This window comes from Dasypus novemcinctus, chromosome 5, assembly GCF_030445035.2.
Source record: "Dasypus novemcinctus isolate mDasNov1 chromosome 5, mDasNov1.1.hap2, whole genome shotgun sequence".
Taxonomy (NCBI): domain Eukaryota; kingdom Metazoa; phylum Chordata; class Mammalia; order Cingulata; family Dasypodidae; genus Dasypus; species Dasypus novemcinctus.
The window spans coordinates 91,053,542-91,075,649 of NC_080677.1; the positions used below are offsets into that span (position 1 = coordinate 91,053,542).

General features: G+C 36.1%; 1 protein-coding gene across 5 annotated transcripts in view; it reads left to right on the forward strand.

Annotated features, from left to right (window-relative positions):
• The window catches only part of MDFIC (MyoD family inhibitor domain containing), a 98,945-nt gene that overhangs the window by 55,442 nt on the left and 21,395 nt on the right, over nucleotides 1–22,108 (forward strand). For all 5 annotated transcript variants that reach the window (XM_058297244.2, XM_058297246.2, XM_058297243.2 and 2 more), the window contains one exon: nucleotides 10,074–10,349. In XM_058297244.2, coding sequence (XP_058153227.1) covers nucleotides 10,074–10,349 — 276 coding nt within the window. The remainder of the gene's footprint in view (nucleotides 1–10,073; nucleotides 10,350–22,108) is intronic.

Below are 22,108 nucleotides of genomic sequence, written 5' to 3' on the forward strand. Positions count from 1 at the left end.
CACTTGCAGGGGCCTTAGAAGTTATTTTTTTGTTGGTAAAAAGGACTTGGATTCAGGGATTGCCTGAGAGTGGAAGATTCAAAGGCCTTTGTTTGCTCGGCTAGGGATTTTGCTAGCAATGCAGTTTCTTTAACATCTTCATTGATTTTTTATCAATATCCTTTTTTTTTTTGGGATGTGGTCGAGGGCCTTATTTTTCTGGTAACTGACACCAAATGTTGTGTTACATTGTGATCTTTGTCTCTTGCTCCTTGTCTCGCCATGTTTACTTTTGCACCCTGGGCTCTCCCCATCTCTTTTAGCCTCAGCTTAATGGTTTCCTGTCACTTGCACTGTTTCTGTGAGTGGGAGGCTTGACCCACATTGCTGCTCCTTCCTCACTATATATCCCTTGTGAATGAGGTACGTGAACTACTGATGGACGGGGGAGCCTGGGACTTCAGGCTTCCACAGTTCTTCCACCTCCTCCCTAATATCTCCTATTACATTTTCCAGCACTTCACATTTTCCTAATCAGCACACTAACTTTAGATTGTAATAAATAATTTGGCTGCTGAAATTCAGCTAACATGTATAATTTTCTGAACTTCAGTGCTCCCAAATCACTGGCTCTCATGCATACTGCTTATAGTTATATACCTGAGAACTGCCCAAAAGGCAAGTGGGAGCGGAAATCACCACCACCACCACCATCTCCATCTGTTCTACTCACCAAGTTTTGGACTCTAGCAAGGAAGCCTTTTTGAAATCTGTCTTTACAGAGGGAAATGCCTTTTTGGATTTACACAAAAGCAAATTTGCTTGTTGGTGGCAGTGACTGTATTGCCTGCTGATTAAAAAGAGCTTTCTGTACTAAAGCTGCCTGCTTTTTCTAATTGGCTTTTGCCTCATCTAATCAGAATGGAGTTTGTCTTTTTATTGTGACAACTACTACAGATACAAGGACTCCAGTAGAGCAGTATATGAATAATTTTCTTCATAGTACCTAAAGTTCCAGTTTAGTTCAAGCATGATCTGAGTGCCAAGAACTGATGACAGTTTAACTAATTACTGATTAATATGGATATTTTTCTATTTTAAGATAGAGTGACCCTCATTCGTGGCTTCACTTAACCTACTTCTGATACCATCCTTTATATATATCAGATTTCTTAGTTTCAAGCTTTTGAATTGTATCCTTGCCTTACCAGAGAGCCCATATTATACAGGGGGGAGGGTTAAAGAGACACAAAGGCCAGGGCTGGGACTAGAACCTGTGTCAAAAAGCAGCTCTGCATCTGTTCAAGTGTGTCAGCATGAATGTTAAGTTGAAACCTAAGAATACTGTGTGCTTTTAACAGGAGATCTTCCTCTAACATGCTTTGTGGTCCTAGAATGCTCTAATCAATGTGTAAAGTTTCCAGTTGACTTCTGGAGTTTCAAATCTAGGTTTTCCCTTTATGCTTTTCTTAGTTATTATACACCTTAATTTTAATGCAGTGTACATTGCTCAATGTTTGTAGATGCTGAAATTGGATAAGTGAAGTATTATGAAATAATACTAAAAAGATAACACTTGAACAATCCTGTCCCATTGTGATAGATTATCAGGTGCTTTTTAATTGATTATTTATAAAAATAGATACTATCAGCAAGGTAGGAGAAATGTTTAATAGTCTGGAGATTTAAGCATGAGTCCAGCTGATACTTTTTTACTTGCTCTTGTTTTGAGAAATCTGAGGAAAGCTAATTAGTTGAAACATAGGGATAACAGCAGGAATTTCAGATTTCTGCTTACCCATTAATTGGTTCTTTTAAAAACAAAAGGAATGCTTTTTATGCCTTGGAAAAAAAAATAACAGATCTGTTTGTCCTGACTATGCCTATTATTAGCTATTAGAATATTCAGGAGTGAGTGAATCTTAAAAAAAAACTTGAAGTCATTATTCTTTGCAAAGTTACCATATTATCAGAATTTCAGTATGTAAAATAGAGTTTTAAAAGATTATGCTTTCATGCTATCAATTTTATTGAATGGACATGTTTTCTGTTAGACAGAAAACACTGTTCAGGCTGTTTATTTTCTAAAATAAAATAATAAACATAAATTTTAGTTATAAGTATTATACTATTAAATAATTATAAGCAGAGGTCACTTCAGTAGTTGACTCAAATGATAGAAAAAGCTATTGAAACAAAGGGATACCACAGCAAGCATAAATACCACCTTCCCTGTGTGATTAAATGGGGAAACACTATGATCTTTTAATATATAAAATATGTAAGAGACAGTAGTAATTCATAATAAAACCTAACAAACTTAAAATTTACTTTCATAAATGTATAGGTTGTGGGCTCATGTTATCCAGATAAGTTAACTTGAAAGTATTGCATACAAAACTTGCATAAAGACCAAATTTGTCACTTATTTGAAGATTAAACTAGCATTTGAGAAAAGCTATACTTGAAGGGAATATTATAGAGGTTTTTGTTATGGGTTTATTGTTTGAGAACTGTTCAGTAATACAAGCAAATCTTAAAAGAAAATGCCAATTGCTTTCCTTAAAAATTCTTATTTTGAGTTTGTTTCTATCAGGTCATAAATTTCTCAAAAAATGAAAGTTAATGTTTGTATATTTACTTGAAGCCTGTCTCCTTAGAAAAGGGTTTTAGTTTATAGGGGGGAAAAAAAACCAAAAAACACCAGTAAAAGAATAAAAAGTAAAAGCCCAAATAGAAGTCAGAAAGAAATAGAGTAGGGAATTAGGTAGAGGAGAGTAAGGAGAGAGAAACAAAGGATATGGGCTAGGACGTTAAGCCCCCAGTACTGAGGATCTCTCATTTTCCCTCATTTTGCAAATGAAGGTCACTAACACTCAGTGAAGTGAACTAACTTTCTCAAGATCACAGAACTAGGAATACTGACTCTAGAATTCTAACCCTAGTTTGTCTCGTTCTAAAGCCTATTTGCTTCTTGTGATCTGTTGTTGCCAGCATTCTGTTTAAGGAAAACTATAGCAGTTGAGTATAAATTGTTCCTGATATAAAGGTGACAGCCTTTCCCAGTTTGCCTGGAACTGCTCTGGTTTTAAAACTAAAAGTTCTGCATCCTGTGAACCTCCTCAATCCGAGCAAACTGGGAAGGTTCGTCCACCTACCTGGAAATTTGACAAGCCATATAATTCTCTTCAGTTGGCAGTGTGAGGCTGGGATGCTTTCCTACAAAATAACATGATGCCATTATTATGTTTCAATAATCACCAGATGATACATCTTAAACTTTAGCTGTTTTCTAAGCTCCACACATTAATTCAGTGGCTTAAATAGGATAAAAGTTAATTCCTCTTGGTTTCTCCAACATTCCTTAAGATATTTCCCTCACCCATGGTCAAAGCCGGGTTGCTGCCATGTCCAAGTCATCCACGTTGGTGGGAGGGGACAGGAGAGTGTAGAGAGGGCAGTTTCTCAGTCTCTTGCAAGGGAAGGCTGGGGAATGGGGCCTAGTCCTGTGCCAGGACAATGGGGAAAAGGGATTTGGGGAAAATCTAGCATTTTCCACTTCAAGTCTTTACTTAAATGTGTTTAATTACTTTCCAAATTTTCCATATGAAAGTAGGAAAATGATTGAATCTCCAAACAATTTCAAAAATTTTATCCTTTTCTTTTGGGTAGAAGTATCTCCCACACCTGCCATGCTTGTGATTTTTTTTTTTTTTTTTTGGCAATAATTAGAACTGAGTTATTGTTTAAAATGCTTTAAAAATGCTGTAAGATGGGAAGTGGATTTGGCTCAACTGATAGAGCATCCGTCTACCACATGGAAGGTCCACGGTTCAAACCCTGGGCCTCTTGACCCGTGTGGAGCTGGCCCATGTGCAGTGGTGATGCACGCAAGGAGTGCCGTGCCATGCAGGGGTGTCCCCCGTGTAGGGGAGCCCCACGCACAAGGAGTGTACCCCGTAAGGTGAGCCGCCCAGCGTGAAAGAAAGTGCAGCCTGCCCAGGAGTGGTACCACACACATAGAGAGCTGATGCAGTGAGATGACACAACAAAAAGAGACACAGATTCCTGGTGCTGCTGACAAGAATACAAGTGGACACAGAAGAACACAATGAATAGACATAGAGAACAGACAACTGAATGGGGGAGGAAGGGGAGAGAAATAAATAAAAAATAAAATCTTAAAAAATAAAAATAAATACAGGAATGTTCTTTAAAAAAAAAAAAGAAAATGCTATAAGATGTTATATAACCATAGGACAATACTCTCCACCCTAGGATTTCCCAGGCATATAGTCATTCAATTTGTTTAGGATTCTCAAATTGATCAATGTTCTAAAAAAAGTTGGAACCCCAAAATATGTTTCAATATGTTAAATATATACATTAAAGATAAATGAAACAGCTCAGAAGCTCAAGAGGTATATAAAAATGTCAAAAAGCAACTGAAGGGGAAGGAAACAAATGTAGAAAATGCCAGATGCTTCCTGACTGTAAGTATTAGGATGCAAGTTCTACCTAAATTCTGCACAATGAGAAAGGCATGGATCACGCTAATAAAAAACTGGGCATTAGTAGGTTTGTTATAGTTGATTTTAGCCTAAATTCAAATTATATAGGAATAAATAAGGTAATATAGTTTTATCATATTAGTGTATATTGAAGCAACTTTTCATCTCCTTTAAGCTGTTACTGTTTATAGATGCATATTATATACAATAATATACTTTTGTTTTATGTATATATGATCTCTACTATCTGTGTGTGTGTGTGTGTGTGTGTGCATGCACACACTTGTATATTCGCTTTTCCCATAGTGACCGTGGGGTACCATTGTACTGAACAGCCAGTTAAAGCTCAGTAACTTGAGGAGGAATTTAGATTTGCAGCAAATCTTTTTCCACCGCTGTAATCTATTTGGGTCATTTTGTTACTGGCAATTTAAAATTGCAAATATTTAATTTTGATTCTGTGTATGTGTACAGCCATCATTTAAACTGACTAAATGGGATGAGAATTTTTTTGTAATTTTATTAAATCTTACTTGTGTAAAGAGACCAGTGACTTGCACATGCTAATAGGTTATATACTATAGTAAAATGTTCCCCTATATTGCTACTCCAGCAGCTGCAGTTTCAAGTGTAGTTTTTACTAGCTACTGTACAATATCACCCAGTTTTTTTTTTTAATTATCATGCTATTGACTCATTACTCCCATATTTATTATTCTTATTGAAAATCACTACACCTAATTCTATTGGGTTTTTTTCCTGATTGAAAACATTTGATCCTAGAAAGCACAGTGTTTCTTAAGACATTTGTAACTATTCACAGATACTAAAATTACAATCATGCTACATTGTGTAAGCAATGATTTAAAAAAAAAAATCTTTACACATATAGTAAGCAGGTGACCAGTGCTATCCAGGTTTCAAGATATGCTCATATAACGTATTTGAAATTTTGATGTGTATTGCATTTGTTACTGAATATCAAGAATACAATTTTTGCTCTATAGAGTAAGTTTAAAATGGGGTCTTTTGTAGAAGCACCCATCCTGTTTAGAATGATATAACAGATGCTGAATGTTCACATATCAAACAAAATTCCAGCTTTCTGTAGAAAAGAGGTGTCAAAAAGTTTCTTTGTACCTTTAACGCATGTGATTATGTAGTACAAAATGCAGAGTTTGTAAAATTTCTTGAATATACAGGCAAAAAATGAATAATTCAAAACAACTCGTAAGTTCTACATTCTATTGTCCCTTTATAACGCAGGCAGAAGATAGCAGTGTGCTCCCAATAGAGCTGAATTTGCACAAGTTACACCTCTGAAAATGCCAGATGATCTATGGTCTACTTTTGAGAGCTGTCACATATGTAAAGATTTGAAAAAAAGACAGCTGAATGAGAGCAGTGGATCATTAAAAGGAGAATTAGGGTCCCTAGGCATCACTTGTATTTTAAGAAGTATTTTGTCATTCCCATATTAGCATGCTTTTTTTTTTTTAAAGGTGTACACAACTTATACACAATAAGGGGAAAATATCTGTTTTAAACCAAGTAGTTACGGTTTGATTAGTCAGGCATTTTTATTCAAAATTAAATTATTTATTTCCTACCACTTGGTTTCAGTTGTAATTTTACCATAAAATTTAAGTCGTCCAATAAAATGAAAATAAATGTCTGTGGAGATAACTTACATATTTATATACTGGTTTTGGTTTTACTTATATATGGCATCAATCTGGCAAAATCATTCAAGTAAGAAATTGTGGTTTAATGTTAAAAATAACTGGAATGAAGGGATAATATTTGGTTATCTGATCCATAATACAATCTATAGTAACAATAATTAGTGACAGTGAAACAAAAATGAATGGACTATCATTTATCTGCCAACAGAAATTGATATCATTTTGAAGATTGAAATGTAGATAATTGTTAAGGATATGTTAGAATATCACTCCAGCCATAGACAGTAATTTACAAATAGTCAATTTTGTTAGTAGAAAAAGGTCAGATTTGCCAATTTTAGAATTTGGTGGCAAGCCACAGTTGTCTTTGACACACTTTTTATTGACAGTGTTTAGCTATGAGACAGTAATTCTTTATTTATCTTGAATTATGGAATGTGACAGGACATTTTTTAGTCTTTCCAGCATCGGGCAATGACTTTTTTTTTTTAAGGAGGTACTGGTGAGGTACCCAGGGTCTGGTACATGGGAAGCAGGTGCTAAACCACTTGAGCTGTATCTACTCCCCAGTGACATTTTGACTTAATCAGGCTCTCAGGTTACTTGAATTATATTTTTTCAGAGGAAAAGCAGCCCCAAATTGTCCATTTATTTGGTCAGTATTATTGGAAAGCATGCTGAAAAGAACACCAAATTAGTTTCAACTGTCTTCTTCTTGGCATCCATTTAAATACATATGAAGATCCAGTTTTATGTTCAGTAGTAGTCATTATGATGTCATTCCAGTGAATGCAAGAGGTTACAGTAGCAGCAAATTAATCTCTAAGTCAAATGATGTGCATAACCATAAGAATTAGGTCTCTTTTTACAGACAATTTGATTGTATATTTTAGTTATGAGAAGGGCATGTATTGTAGCTAAACAGACAGGTAACATTTTCTTCTCTTTTTCTTTTCTTGAGAAGTTAGAAGAAAAATAAAATATTTTGATAAATATAATTTTGTGATATTCCCAAATATTTTCTTTTTAGATAATCATTCCCCATTTTTTGTCACTGAAAACTGTGATTTTAGAAATCAGGTATTAATGTTAATTACCTAATATAAATACATGCTTTTGTTAAGTAACAAAGTGAATCCCTTTTTTTTTTAAAATACACATTATTCATGAGTAGAATAGTTTTTCGTGTTTTTTTTTTGTTATCCCCACCCCCCTTTGCGGCTTTTTGCTTGCTGTCTGCTTTCTTTGTCCATTTGCTGTGCATTCTTCTGTGTCTGTATTTTATTTTTATTTATTTATCCCCCTCCCCTTTGCGGCTTGCTTGCTGTCTGCTCTCTGTGTCCATTCTGTGCGTGTTCTTCTGTGTTTTTACTTGTCTCCCTTTTCATTGCATCACCTTGCTGAGTCGGCTCTCTGTGATGCTTGCGGGCTGGACGGCACTCTGTGGCGCTTGCAGGCCAGCGGTTCTCCACATAGTGTGGGCGAACCTGCCTTCACAAGGGGCTCTCCTAGGATGTGAACCCAGGGCCTCCCATATGGTAGATGAGAGTCCAACTGATTGAGCCACAGCTGCTTCCCCGAGTAGAACAGTTTTGTATGTTAAAATGTTTTTCTTTGAAATACAGAGAGGGTATGTGAAGAACTGAAGTAAACAATGTTCTGCAAAAGACTTACTAAAACATCTTTGTAAAAATATGTGCCAAGTCTTAGCTAGTTCCCTGAGCAGAGGGAATCAGTCCCTTTTCGACATATATCATCATCATGTATGACTGTTATGGCTTTGCATACAATACTTTTTCTAAGTAAAAGAATTCTTAGTGAACAGATTCAATTTACATTTCACAACATGTTCATAACCATAAGCAGACAAGAAGACTCATTAAAACAGCAATTTTTGATTAAAAAATCCCAGGCAATTATAGAATAGTAAAATGTTCTTTATAAATGTTTTTATATTGTTGCTGGTATTGTTTTTGCTGAAATACTTTGATTGCTAGCTTTGTTTATTGACACTATCAAGGTAAATAATGATTTTAATAATAATCCCATCACAGCCAATGTAAACAGGCAAAAAAACCAGAATCTATCCTGGCTAATTTAAATACAAATTACGTTTATTAGCAGCACAGACTTTCCCGTCCGGTTAGTAGAGCTGATCTAATGAAAAACCACTGCTGTACCACTGGTTCACAGGTCTGCTGGGAAGCGCCCATTTCCAAGACCAACAAATGCCTTCTCCACTGCCTGTTGCAAAGTATCCATTTCGCCTGTTTAGCTGCCACCTTGCATTGGTCGTTTCTAATGCATGGATGTGTGCATGCTTCTGATTGGCTGAGCCTAGGTTGCCACCTACCCCCTAGGAAGAGCCTAGGTTACCATTCTACCCCCTGCAGAAGAGTCCAGAGATGGTGTTCAGAAATGCTGGGCAGTAAAACTTATGAATATTTACCCTGCTTATTTTATGATCCATTGTCCAAAGAATCAAATTCATTTGTCCTTCCTTGGCATAATGCTATTAAGATGGTCTTCTATGTTTTCCTTTTAAATTAAAGAGTTTTGTTTATATTGCATTTAATACATCAGTAATTTATTTGTATGAGGTATATACATGTGCACACGTACACATATTTGGGACTCTTCTCTTCCATTGGTTTATAGGTCTATGCCTGGTCCAATACCATACTTTGTGAGTTACTATGGTTACTGTAAAATAATATGTACATATGTATACTACTGTATGTTTGTGTATTTTTGTGTATAATATTGTATAATAAGGTACTGTAAAATAAGACTTCGTGTTTAATGACTCCAGTCTCATAAACATCCTTTCTTTTCTTCAAATTTTTGAAACTGTTTGCCATATTTCATAAAGAAACCAGTTGAAAATTTTATGGGAATATAGTTAAGTATAAAATTGGTAACAAATTTATATAGTTCATTTATTTGAGTTTTCTTTTATGTCCTTCAGTAATGTTTTGTAGTTTTTCCATAAAAGTGTGCCTATTTTACCTAGCTTAATTCTTAGATACGTAGGGTTTTATTGCCCTTTTTCCTCTCCTTTCTTTTTTGCTATTGCCAAGGGTAGTTACTGCTGCCAAATTCAGAAAGTCAACATTGTTGATCCTGCATTGATCTTGTTGAACCCTTATATCAGAATATATAGTCTCTTAGATTTTTCTCCACAGCATTCAAATCATATATACATCTCAACAGTTTTATTTCCTCCTTTCTAGGACTCAGCCCTTTTATTTCTTTTTCTTATTTACTCCTTTGACCAGGGTCTCCAGTGTAATGTTGCATAGGAGGGGTGAAGGTGGGCATTCTCTTCTTGGACCTTACCTAAATGGGGTTACTTAATTTGGTAGATAGCTTTTATAGATTAAGGAAGTTCTCATCTATTGCTGACTTTTTATAGACCATTTATTTTTAAATCAAATTAAATAATCAATATAGAAAAGACTTTCTTTTCCAGGATTTAAAATGGAATTATTTTTTAAACTATATTTCCAACTTTGAGTACCTGAATTTGTTGCTTCTTTTTTCTCTTGAAAGATTTTGAAAATTGAGTAGTTTATGGTTACCAGAGTTATTGAGAAAATACTACTGTGTCTGTAGCACTCAGAAGAGAACACAAGACATAGAAAACAATAAATATGTGCTGAATAAGTGTTGAATTAATTTAAGATTTGCAACTTAAGTTACCTTTCATAACTCTGCTCCCATTTGTGCCTTTTTATAATTACGTTTTCTCTCTGGTCATATTTGCTAGTAATTTCATTTATTTTTCTTTTCTTCTTCATGTTAAGGATCACAGTTAAAATCAAAAAACTCTGTTACTGAATGTATTTTGATTATTTAAAAATACTAGTTTTTGGTTTTGTTTTTGTTTTTAATTCAGCCCAACCTCAGCGCTTGCCTCAGCTTCAAACTTCACAACAGGAACCCAGTGAGGAGGAAATAGCCAAGATAAAGAATGGCCACACAAGTCTGAGCAATGGGAATGGAATTCACCATGGGGTCAAACAAGTACCTGCAGATAATCGAAAATTGTCAGCACCTGTATCCCAAAAAATGCATAGAAAAATACAGTCCAGCTTGTCTGTAAACAGTGATATCAGTAAGAAGAGTAAAGTAAATGCTGTCTTTTCCCAAAAGACAGGTTCTTCTCCAGAAGGTAAGTTTAACATATGTGCATATTTTATTTGACCAGATGTAAAATCATATTCACTAGTAATTATCTGATCAAGCAAATATAAATGAAGATGCTTGCTTATCTTTAGACAAACGAATTTTGGTACAATGCGCTTAACTTCCCTAAGGAAGGCTCAGGATAGACAAGGAAGCATTGACAACTGACATCCTGCTTTTAGATATCTTCTAGAGTGAATACTCATTACATTAAAAAAGCTGCTATCTACATCCTTTAATGCCATTTTAACAATATAAAAATGACATTTGGGTGGCATATATAAATGAATGTAGATTTTACTTTCCCAGGTGCTATTCTGTCGTTATGCTAACACTGAAACTAGAAAACTATTTGGTGATTTTCCTGCTCCTACCAGAGCGGGCAAGGCATCCTCCAGCGCATGCCACTACCCCACCTACCTGCGCTGTGGTCTGTTAGCTCCTCCACTGGAAGCACTTGACTGTGCTCTCTGAAATCTGGAGAGCCAGCAATTGCCCCTTCCATTTCTACCTCTTCCTATCCTTGGCCTGGTTAAGTCAGGTTAAATATGGTTTGCTGTTTGTATATATACATTTTTAAAGTCTCCCCCATAAGTCCCAGATTTCCACCAGCCTATCCTTCTTCTAACCCTATTCTTCTGCTCTTCCTCCTTTTTCCCTTTAGCAATTTTTGGACATTTAAAAACTCAAATTTGTTATATATATGTATACTTGCATATTTCTGTATGTATATATATATGTGTGTGTATATGTATTTACATATATTCATTATTCCTTTTACCTTTCCATTATAATTAACATGAAATTTATTGAAAACTTAAATAAGAGATATTCTGTGTGATTCCTCAGTGAAGGTGGCCATGCTTATTCATAGAGATAAATTGAGTTGTAAATAGGAAATTATGTTGAGCAGTACCAGTAATGAATGGGAGAAAGAATATTACATTTTGGCTACAGGTGTCTCAAATTCAACTGAGGTAAAGTGTTAGATTGATCAAATGATATGATAATAAATGGTCTGCATAGTTCCAGGTCAGTGACACTACTTTCCAAACTAATTAGATTGAAAGGGACATGATTGACATTTTAAAATGAGTTTGACATGTGAGCTGTATGGTCATCTCTGAAGCATAGGTAGGCTGTTAACTAAACTGGCTCTCCAAGGAGTTGGGAAGGCAATGCAATTTTCTTTAGAGGATCTTGACTTCTAGGTGATTGGGAGAAATAATGCAATTGAAATCTACTTGTTTTATACATTTGAATTTACTTATTGTGTCTCTAACCTCTTATTTTCCGTTCGGTATTTACTTATTTTAGGATGAGAAAGATAACATTTGCATATCAGTCCATCTTGAAATAAATTGTGAAATCTTTATAAAATTTTTCATTATTTGCTTGCTTCTAATTTCATGTCTGAATTTATTTCTGACATAAGAATGCAGCTTCATAACTAACATGAATGAGGAAGAAAATCACCAATATATGAATGAAATATAGTTATCCTTTCCTCTTTTCTCTCCTCCCCTCTCCTTTCTTTCTTTCCCAAATACACACTCATGCTTAAGACAGACCATAAGAATCCAGATAAGGGAAGTTCCTTGCAATCCAGTTCTTAACAGAAAAATCAATTCCAGATTGGGCTGGGAGCATGAGTGGAAAACAGAATTGAAAGTGTCTAAATATATTGGACAAAGTCCTGTCTGTAACTTTGCTGTTATGATAAGCTATAGAATTTACAAGTTATTGATTCTTTGCCCATTTCTTCAATCTAGATGAAAATTTGTTGCTCTATTTTGTATTTTTCTCAGAATTTTCTCAGAATTAGATTTCTCATGCTTTTTGTTGCTATTTAATATTGTGCCTTAAAAATCTATTGTTTTTTCTGACTTTCAGTTTCGAAGTTAAGTTTCTTGTCTGGCAGTGTGCTGTAGTAAAGAGAAAAAAAGAAGCACTGAACTGCTAGTAGTGAATTAAATGGAAAAATATTCTCAATCCTGCCAACAGCTAGATGGGGGGACTTGGGTTTCCCTGGACTGCTCTTTCAATAAAATAAAGGATTGGGATTATGTGATATTCAAAGGTAGGTTTGGTTCCCATGTTGCAAACTCAGGACGAGTTTTTCACTCTATAGAATATGTGATCTATGGTTGAGGTGTAAATCTAAAACCTGCTGAGCAGAACAGGGCAACAGTAAAAATGGTTTGGTGAACAGGGACAGCATCTGGATTGCAGAAGCCTATATGTCAGAATAGTAGGTTTTAGACAAGATTGGTTTATTGCACAAATACAAATGGATAGAAATTATTTTCTTAAAAGCAGCAGCAATAGGAAGATTTAAGGACTAGACCTTTCTCATCTTTATGGTTTCCTTTTGTTTCATATTTTTCTTAAGGCCTCATCTCCTTCTCTTGACAGCAAAATGAGCAAACAAGTATCAAAATAATGTTAACTGAGAAAATCTCAAAAACAGCTAAGCATACCCCGTTTGATGACATGTGGTTTTTCTGAGTACCTGCTGCTTGGGGTTGTCATTTTTTGTACTGTATGTGAATAGAATTGACAGCTAAAGGGGCATTTTTCTGGCTCAGGTGATGGAATTAAATATTTAGTAGTTCTGTAATCTTTCATTAAGAGCACTAAGGGCCTCTTTGCTGACCAAGCTTGAGAAACACTGTGAACATGTAGGCCCATTGCTAATACAGAGAGGTAAGACTTGAGTCAACCACATAATTGAGTCTGTGAGTTGGCAAATGTTTTAATATGTATTTACACATAGGTCTGTGCACAAATAGTCATGCCCATCATCAAATTCTTTTTTATAAGTTACTTTGATTCATGTAGTAGCGAGAGTGCCTTCTATGCAGCAGATATTACATGTTTCATTCACATCAACCCATTTAATCCTCCCAGCAATACTGTATTTCTATTAATTATGCCATTATATCATTATGGAAGAAGAAATTGAGGCACAGAGTGGTTAATTGAAATCATGAAATCAAGTGGTACCTGATAAATTTGAAATTCAAATCCAGTCAACCTGGCTCCAAGAACTGATGACTATCACTACTATGCTGTATGCTGTTTTGCCTTATGAAAGTTCTCTGAGAGAAAGGTAATTCACTGGCCATTTCATTGCCCTGTTGGATGTTGATGGTGTTACAGCGGTGGGTCAGACAGGATCGTTTTCTTGCCATCTGTTTGTCTTCTTGGAGCCCTTCCTACAAAAATTTAAAAACTAACTTTCATACCTGTGCTCTATGTTCATTTTCCTATCTTATTAGACTAAATTTCTGAAAAGTCTAGAGCAGGTCTTATTTGTTTTGTTTATTTTTTATTTTTTTTATTATTATTTTTTTAATTTACAGTAGTGCCCAACACAATAGCTTCATGGAATTTCCCATGAGTTAATAAATGATACAATGTTTTATTCCAAACCACTTTATCCAACTCTTCCTTGAAACTAGCACTGGGAAGTAACATGTATGCTCATGTTCATTAAAAAGCGCTCTTTAAAAGAGAACTTTTTATGCAATATAGGGAAAAAAAAGCTATGTGGGAAAATATTCTTTTTATTTAAAGGTTATTAAATTATTAGATTTCCACTTGTTTTTCATAATTAAATATTTTCATATATACTTTAATTTTCTGATTGTTCGTCCAAGTGTAGAGTTTTAACATTAAATGTTTAAGATTCTCAACCTTTAAAATAATCATAGTATAATTTAGTGTAATTTAGTATCATATAATATTCAGATTGCCAAGGGTTTCATTAGATTCCAAGATGCTTTTCTCATCATAGATAAATCCTACTGTACTTTAGGTTTGCCAGTTACATTTATGTATTCTGTAAAAATTAAGTAGCAACAGTTATATTTAGAAGAGATTTTGTAATTTTCAGTAATATTTGATATTTATTTTAAAATTCATACTTGATATTATAGATTTCATAATTATAAACACATGGTGAACCTTCACATTTCATTGAACATAAATGCTTAACAAGACAGTTAAGAATGTTGTATACATAGATAAATAAGGACCAGTCTCATTGTAATAACAGAAGTAGAATAGCCAAGTGATTAGAGATAGACTATGGAGCTAGAATTCTGACTCTACCACTGACCAGTGATGAGTCCTTGGACGAAGTATCTTTGTGATGCATGTTAGCTCATTTGCCAGTGCCAGATGGAGATCTCAAAGATAGGGAGGAATTAGGTTATGAGTGCAGGGTAGGAGATAGTCTAGGCTATATGGGCCACATGAATTGATGTGTTTTGTTCAGAGAACCATTAACAGTTTGCTGTTTCTGAGAAGCTCAATTAGAAGAGAGAAGACAGGAAGGGTAGGAAAGGACCAGTTCATAGGTGGACTGGCATGTCTTTTTCTTCTGAGGCTGTGACCTAGATTATATGACTTCTCTGAAGGACATTATTTTACATCGAATATATACGCCATTGAAAAGTTATATCTTTATAATGCAATATTTCCATGGTTACAGTACATGGAACCAGGCTGCCTTCTCATCTGTAGTGAATACTGGTGTGTGTTAAGCACCTGCATTCTGATCTTTTTGCACTTTAGTAATGAACTATTATCATAAATAAAATAATGGTTTCAGATTTGTTCAACATGGCGTGCTAAAAAACTCTCCAAGCTTTTGGACCCATGGGTGGACTTATGCCCTTTTCATATTTTATTGTGTTCTCTGCTTCCCTTTCTTTAAACTGTTTTCTTAGCTTCTGTGGCTTTTCTCTCCCTTTTAGGCTCTTCTTCCTCCTCTTTTTGATATACTTTTTTTCTTGCTTTTGTTGTCTGCCAGTTTTTCCCAACAGCGTACCAGAGGGCTAGGACATCTGCCCTCTGGGAGTAGGAAAAGTACGGCCATGATTCTCTGGGAGGTGGTCTGGGTAGAGGCACAGAGTCTTTAAGGGGGCTGTAGCAGAATTGAGCAGGACAGTTTGAAAAGCCCACTAGGCTTAGCTATGCCCTGCCTTTCTCTTAGAATCCCTGGTGTATTAGTCAGCCAAAAGGGTGCTGATGCAAAATACCAGAAATTGGTTGGTTTTTATAAAGGCTATTTATTTGGGGTAGGAACTTACAGATACCGGGCCATAAGCATAAGTTACTTCCCTTACCAAAGTCTGTTTCCACATATTGGAGAAAGATGGCTGCCAATGTCTGACAGGGTTCAGGCTTCCTGGGTTCTTCTCTTCCCAGGTCTTCTCTCTGGGCTTAGGGTTCCTCTCTTCCCAGGGTCCCAGCTTCAGCATCAGACTCCAACATCAAAAACCCTAAACTCTGTCCTTTGCCATGTTTTTTATCTGTGAGTCCCCATCCACCAAGGAGCGGGTACTCAATGCCCTACTGACACAATATAATCTCATATGCCCAGAGGAAAAGACCAGTTTATAAACATAATCCAATATTTCTATCTGGAATTCATCAGTAATATCAAACTGCTACTACTGGTAAATGGTAAAAATGGATCTTTCCTTAACCTCTCAGCCCAGCTCCTCATATTTGAAATTGTGACTTCACTGCATTGCTTAGTGGTCCCTACATCCATTGTTAAGTGGGCATAGCTGGAATGCTTTTGCTTCTCTCCAGTCATCCTGGAGACTAACTTTTTTTGTCCTGGCTTGATACATTTGATCAGCACTCATCTTAGGCATCATCTCCTTATGCCCCATTTCGGGCTAATTTCTTCTCTTTCAAGTCCCCATAGCACCCCCATACATTCAAAATCATACTGAAATTTATCTGTTTCAGTATGTTTTATTGTCATTATTTCTACACTTAATTATAATCTCATTGAAGGCAAAGATTCAATGAGGTAAGATTCAATGTCTTCCTTGTCTTTTATTTTCTAGCAGCCTAGTACCTAGTTTGTAATAAGGGTTGAATAAATGTTGGGGTAAATGATTATAAACTGAAGGAAATAGGTACTTGTTCCATAACTTCCTTAGACGTTGTGGTTGACACCTTAGGAATGGCTGAACTCCTCAAGGGAGAGAATGCAAAGAGATAAAAGGAAATGGAAATGGTTAAAATTTGGGAAATGCTCATGTTTGGACTAAAAGAAGTTTGAAAAGAGACTCAGTAGAGGTAGGAGTAGAACATAGAGTTCCTGCCACTCAACTTCATCAATTTTCCCATTATTCAGTATGATTTTCAGGCAACTAACCATTTCTAAATCATCAAACCAGAAAAAAAAATTAGAAAGGTAAAACTGAAATTGGGTTGTCATTAATAGTTTTAATAGTATTATAAAATCTTGTTTTTACTTTTTCCCATAAAAGCTTGTAAATTTTGCCTCTACTTGTAGAAGTACTAGTCTCAAATTCATTATTATCTAAGCTTCCAGAAACATATGCTCTGTGACTTTGGCAAGATATGTCATTGCATTCCTGAAAATACTTAATTTGATTGAATGATGCTTTGTTTTGTTCTGTTTTCATGGGCTCAATGCCTTTTATTCCATGTCAGAAAAACATGTCTGAGAGAGCAGTGTAGAATTCTGCTTTCCAAAGAAATATTTGCTAATCCATAGGAAAAAAATGGGATTTTAATAAATTTCTTTGCTCAGCCAACACACTAAGTGGAACAATAGTAATACAGTGCTCTGAGTGTGTGTGTGTGTGTGTGTGAGAGAGAGAGAGAGTGGGAGGAGAGCAGCATGATCAAAGTTGACTGTGTCAAAGTATTAATCATTTTCTATCTATAAATCGTTGTTGTTGTTGTTGTTTTGGTTTACTTGAAATATTTAGGTAGCTGTTGTCAAGAAATTGAAACAGTTATCTACCAGAAATATTTATAAGGGGCAAATGTTTCTCTACTCTATGGTTGAAAGTGTGAACTTCCTTTGGAGTTTACAAAACTAGGCTAACTATAATTTGTGATCAACAATAATTTATTCCCATACACATCCATTTGACAGAGCAAAGAAAAGATTTCACAAGGTTCTGAAATTCATATACATTAATATTTAAAACAGAGACACTCCATATGTTACTGGATTTTGTTTAGGTTCTTGACTGTGCTGCAGAAATGAATTCAAGAACACATTGGGTGAGTTAAGCCAGGAATTTATTCAGGTAGGGAGGGACAAGAAATGGGAGAAAATAACAGATCAGGGGTCCCAGGTAGAGAGGAAGGGGCTGAAAAGTGATAAAGAGGGCTGATTTACAGACTACAGTTCCCCATTATAGGTTATAAATGCCCAAGTTTTACTTGTATGGCCATATGGCAGAGGAACAACAGCAGGAGCGGTACACAGAAGGCAGGACAGGGGTCTACAGGCAAGGGAGCGCAGGAGAGGGAGAGCGAGCTCAGGCCTTGTGCCTGCCTTTTTCAACTGTTAATTATTCCACCCCTTTGCTAATGTCAGGGGAGGAGCTCCAGCTGTTTACCATTTTGCTTGATTATCTCTCCCATCAATCTTCCATGAGGGCCCAATGATAAAGTCCTTGGGGAATATCCAGGGCTTCTCCTGGCTTTCACAGGAAGTCTTTTTCTGAGTGGCAGAATCTTGGGGAGGGTCTTCCAGCAGCCACCTTGGGGGTTATTGATGTCCATGTGGACTCTCCGCTAGGTTCCAGATCCATCTATTGATTCCCTATCTTACTTGCCGGCTTCAAAAATGTACCTCAGATCTCAGAGCTTTCCTTTAATGCTAGCTGATGGCTTTGCCGGCCATTTTAAAGAAGAGAAAGAAATTAACAGGTATGTTTGTTGAACCCCCTCCCTCCTTTGGTTTTGTGGAAAAACTATCCTTTGCCACTTGTCTAACAATTTAAATTAGCTTAACATTCAGTCTGGAGGTAGATGGGGAGGAAATAAAACAATGGTGGTATAGATAAATTAGTCAGGAAGCTTTGGGGTGTAGGGTAGTGGAATGAGAAGACTATTTAGAAACCTGTCTCCAGAATAATAAACTAAATGGAAAGAAGATCTTATGGCCCTATTAAATATTAATACATCAAGTTTTAAGTCTTTTATAGAGTGATGAAAATTTTAAGTGATATTTGTATTAGGTTGAACACCAGTAGGTTGGAGAGCAACCAGGCTTAGCTAGGATGGAAGTTTGTTATCATTTCCAATAGTACTGCCAAGTGTGAGCATTGGAGGATATAAAGGTTTTCTTTAAGAGTTTAGGATTGAGTGAGGGGTACTGGCCCAATGCTAAAGCCAGATAGAACTAGAACAGCAGCCTGACATGCATCTCAAGCAGGACTGTCATTAATTTCAGGTTTAATTATTTGGGAAAATGAAGAGAAATGAGGAAATCAGGAGAAATAGCAAAATGTAGTTTGAGACTGATAATGAGTTTAGTCTGAGACCTGTTCAATTTAAAATATACAAACCAAGATGAGATTCCAAAGTGTAATTGGAGTTATAAAGCTAGTGCTTAAGAGTAGGAGTTCGAAGCAAATATATTAGTTTATTTTTGTTCCCACTGAAGAATATTTAGAACTAGAAATCTTGATGAGTTTTCATAAGTAGAGATTTAAGGGAAAAGTTCAGATGACTGAGAACTGAGTGACTCAGGGATCATTGGAGGACTGCCATTTTGGTGGGTGGTAGTGTGAGTTCAGCTTGGGTACTTGGGAGACAATCCCATGGAAAAAGGTCAGACTTTCCTCCAGTGGTGATGTCAGATAGACTGATGGTCAGATTCACTCTATCTGGCACTGATAAGATAGCCTTAGAGAGAGGTTGGAGTGTAAAAAGAAGAGGAAGATAATCTGGCTGAGAGAACACAGTAAGAAAGGTGAAAGAAGAAATAAATTCGAAAGTGGTATCACAAAGGCCAGGGAAAAAATGGTTTGAGAAGACGAAGATGGTTATACTAAAGGATGTCATATATTATTGACAGGCTCAGTAGGATGAATACTGAAATAAACATGTTGGATTTAACAATATGGATATCATTTAATGACCTCATAAGAGATATTTTCATGGAAACTCCAGAATGATGTGGGTTGTAAAATATGAGGAAACACAATTGATGATAACAGCTCTAGAAAGGCCAAAGTCCAGGGTAGATGTGAGGGTCCTGGGAGGTTGTTTTGTCTGTTTGTCTCACATTATCTATTTTTTTTTCTTAATTTTTAAGTTGAGGAAGTCTTGAGTATGTTTACATTTAGACTGAGAGGATCTAGAAGAAAGGGAGACCTTGAAGATAAAAGTGCGTAATAATGATACTTTCTGGACAATCCAGTATATAATTTCTTTAGAGTTTAGAGCTAGAGTTCAGTAACCTTGAACCATGTTGAATGCACACACAGCCATTCTCAAAACAAAAGAATTGAGCAATCTGAGAGACCCTAAGTGAATTGTTAATGTAGATGGCTCTTCTCTGTATGGGTTCTGTGGTTAGAAACTTTGAGTAATTTCCATGGAACTACTTGGTATGAGGAAATGTAACCTTTAGTGATTAAAAAGCCTATCTCAGATACCCACTCCTACCTCATTCCATGGACATTAATTGCATTTACTTTGAATGGAAGGCATTGAGAGGGCAGGTATTTATGCCTGTGAGTTCCAAATTTCCTTTTGTCTTTGGAGGACAAATCGATGGAAATTAAGAGTTCTTATACTTTAGATTGATAAGACCTATAACTGCATAATAACTTTCAGGTGTACTGTAGCATAAGAAAGGAAAGCAAATCATGAACAAGTAAGCAAGTGACTAAGGAGTTACAAGAATATATAGCAAAGAGGAGTAAGGAAATTGCTGCAAAATGCAGAAAAATGAAAGGTTAAATTCAATATAAATTTATGTTTGAATGTCGTTACTCTTCTCTGAATTACTATTACAAGCAAAAGTCTTGAAAAGGTTAAGACTTAACCCATAATAAATTGGGGCTTTAATTGTGATAGTCCTTTACACATGATTCTGACCATTTTTGGCTGCATGGGCTTCTTTGAGAATCTGGTAGTTGTAGATTCCCTCCCGAATCCCGTTAACACTTGTGTTATTGTGTTATTCCTGGAGATAGCAGAAAAGATTGGGTTACTTCAGCCCCTTTGTTCTGAAATCCACTGTCTCTATGAATGGGGTAATTGGGGTAATATAGGGCCTAATGAGCCAGAGCCATTGTAAGGGTTTTGCTTTTGTTCTAGGCTAGCTGGGAAGCCTTTGACAGATTTTGAGCAGATGATTGACATAATCTAACTTACCATTTTTAAGTGTAACCCTGTATTTGTTGAGGGCAGACTCACCAGGGTCAAAGACTGGAGGCCTGTTATGAAACTATTGTAATAATTCAGATGAGAGGTGATGAGTTGGATCAGAGTAGCAGTCCTGTCGGTGATGAGGTGTTGTATATGGATTCACTTTCAAAGTAGAGCATCAGGATTTGATGAAGGATAGGATTACAATATGAGAAGAAGCCAGGGGTAAGGAAAACTCCAAGACTGAGCATTTGAAAATATAGAGTGGCCATGAACTGAGGTGGGAAGACTGTGGAATGAACAGGGTCGTAGAGGAAGATCAGGAATTTGGTTTTGATTTGAACATGTTGAGTTTGAGCTCCCCATTACATAACCAAGTGATGATGTGAAATAAGTGGTAGAATAGGAGGGTCTGGAACTCATGAAAAAGGGCTGCACCCTATTTACATTTCATGAGTCTTCATAGTGGATGTGATCACCTACGGCAGGGATTCTTAGCCCTGATCTCTGGGTATTTGGAGTAAGACCTGGACAAGAGAATAGGAAGTGGAATGCAACTCCAGACCTCACCTGAAGATTCTGATTCCTTTGAAATGGGTGGTATCAAGGCATCAGCATTCTTTAGAAGCCCCCCACATGATTCTGAAGTGAGGATGAGTACCTGGTGAATGAAGGAGGATCTAATGAAGAGGGACAGCTTGAAATCCAAGCAAAAGAAGTGTTTCAAGGTGGAGGGAATGATTATGTGTCAAATACAACTGAGAAGTCCAGTTAACACAGTTGAACAATGACTATTGAAATTGTGGAGGTCACTGTGACCCTCATACTTTTGGTGGTGTGATTGGAACAAAAGTCTGATTGAAGTGAATTAGAGAGAGAAAGAGAAGAGAGAAAGCGAAGGCTGAGTGTAGGCTGTTATGTTCAAGAAGGTTTTCTAAACAGGAATAGAAAAAGAGCTGGTAGCTAAAATGTTTTTAGAAATGGGGTTATACTGGTTGAGTACTGTTGGTAATGACCTAGTGGAGGGGCCATTGGTGATGCAGAAGTAGGTGAGAGGGAAAGGAATTCATTACAAAGCACTTTTTATTGTAATTATTTATATGCATGTTTTACCATCCTCCTGGGCTTTAGATCATTAGAAGAAAGGGACCATGCTTTGAGAACCTTGTCTTTGCCAGTGCCTGCTTTAATAAGAGCCTTCCACATTGAAGGCATTTTATATTTATTTAACTGGAAATGGTTTAAATGACCAGTAGGATTTGGCACAGTAGGTTTATAGTTTTGGAGACCTTCTGTCTTAGAAAATATTTGATCGTGTGGAATGATGTTAAATGTGCTTGAAGTTTCCATTTATTTTAGAAGTATTTTAAACAATTATTTCATCATTGCAATAGTAGTAGACACTGCATATTACTACAATTCAAAGAAGGAAGTTTTGGGGGAAAGCTACAGAATGTGCAGGATGTTTTGAATCTTCTCACAAAAATGGGCTGATGACTCATGAGTCTCTTGCAGTTTTTAAAGAGTATACACAGGGAAAAATAGTATCAGAGTATTGTTCATTGAATT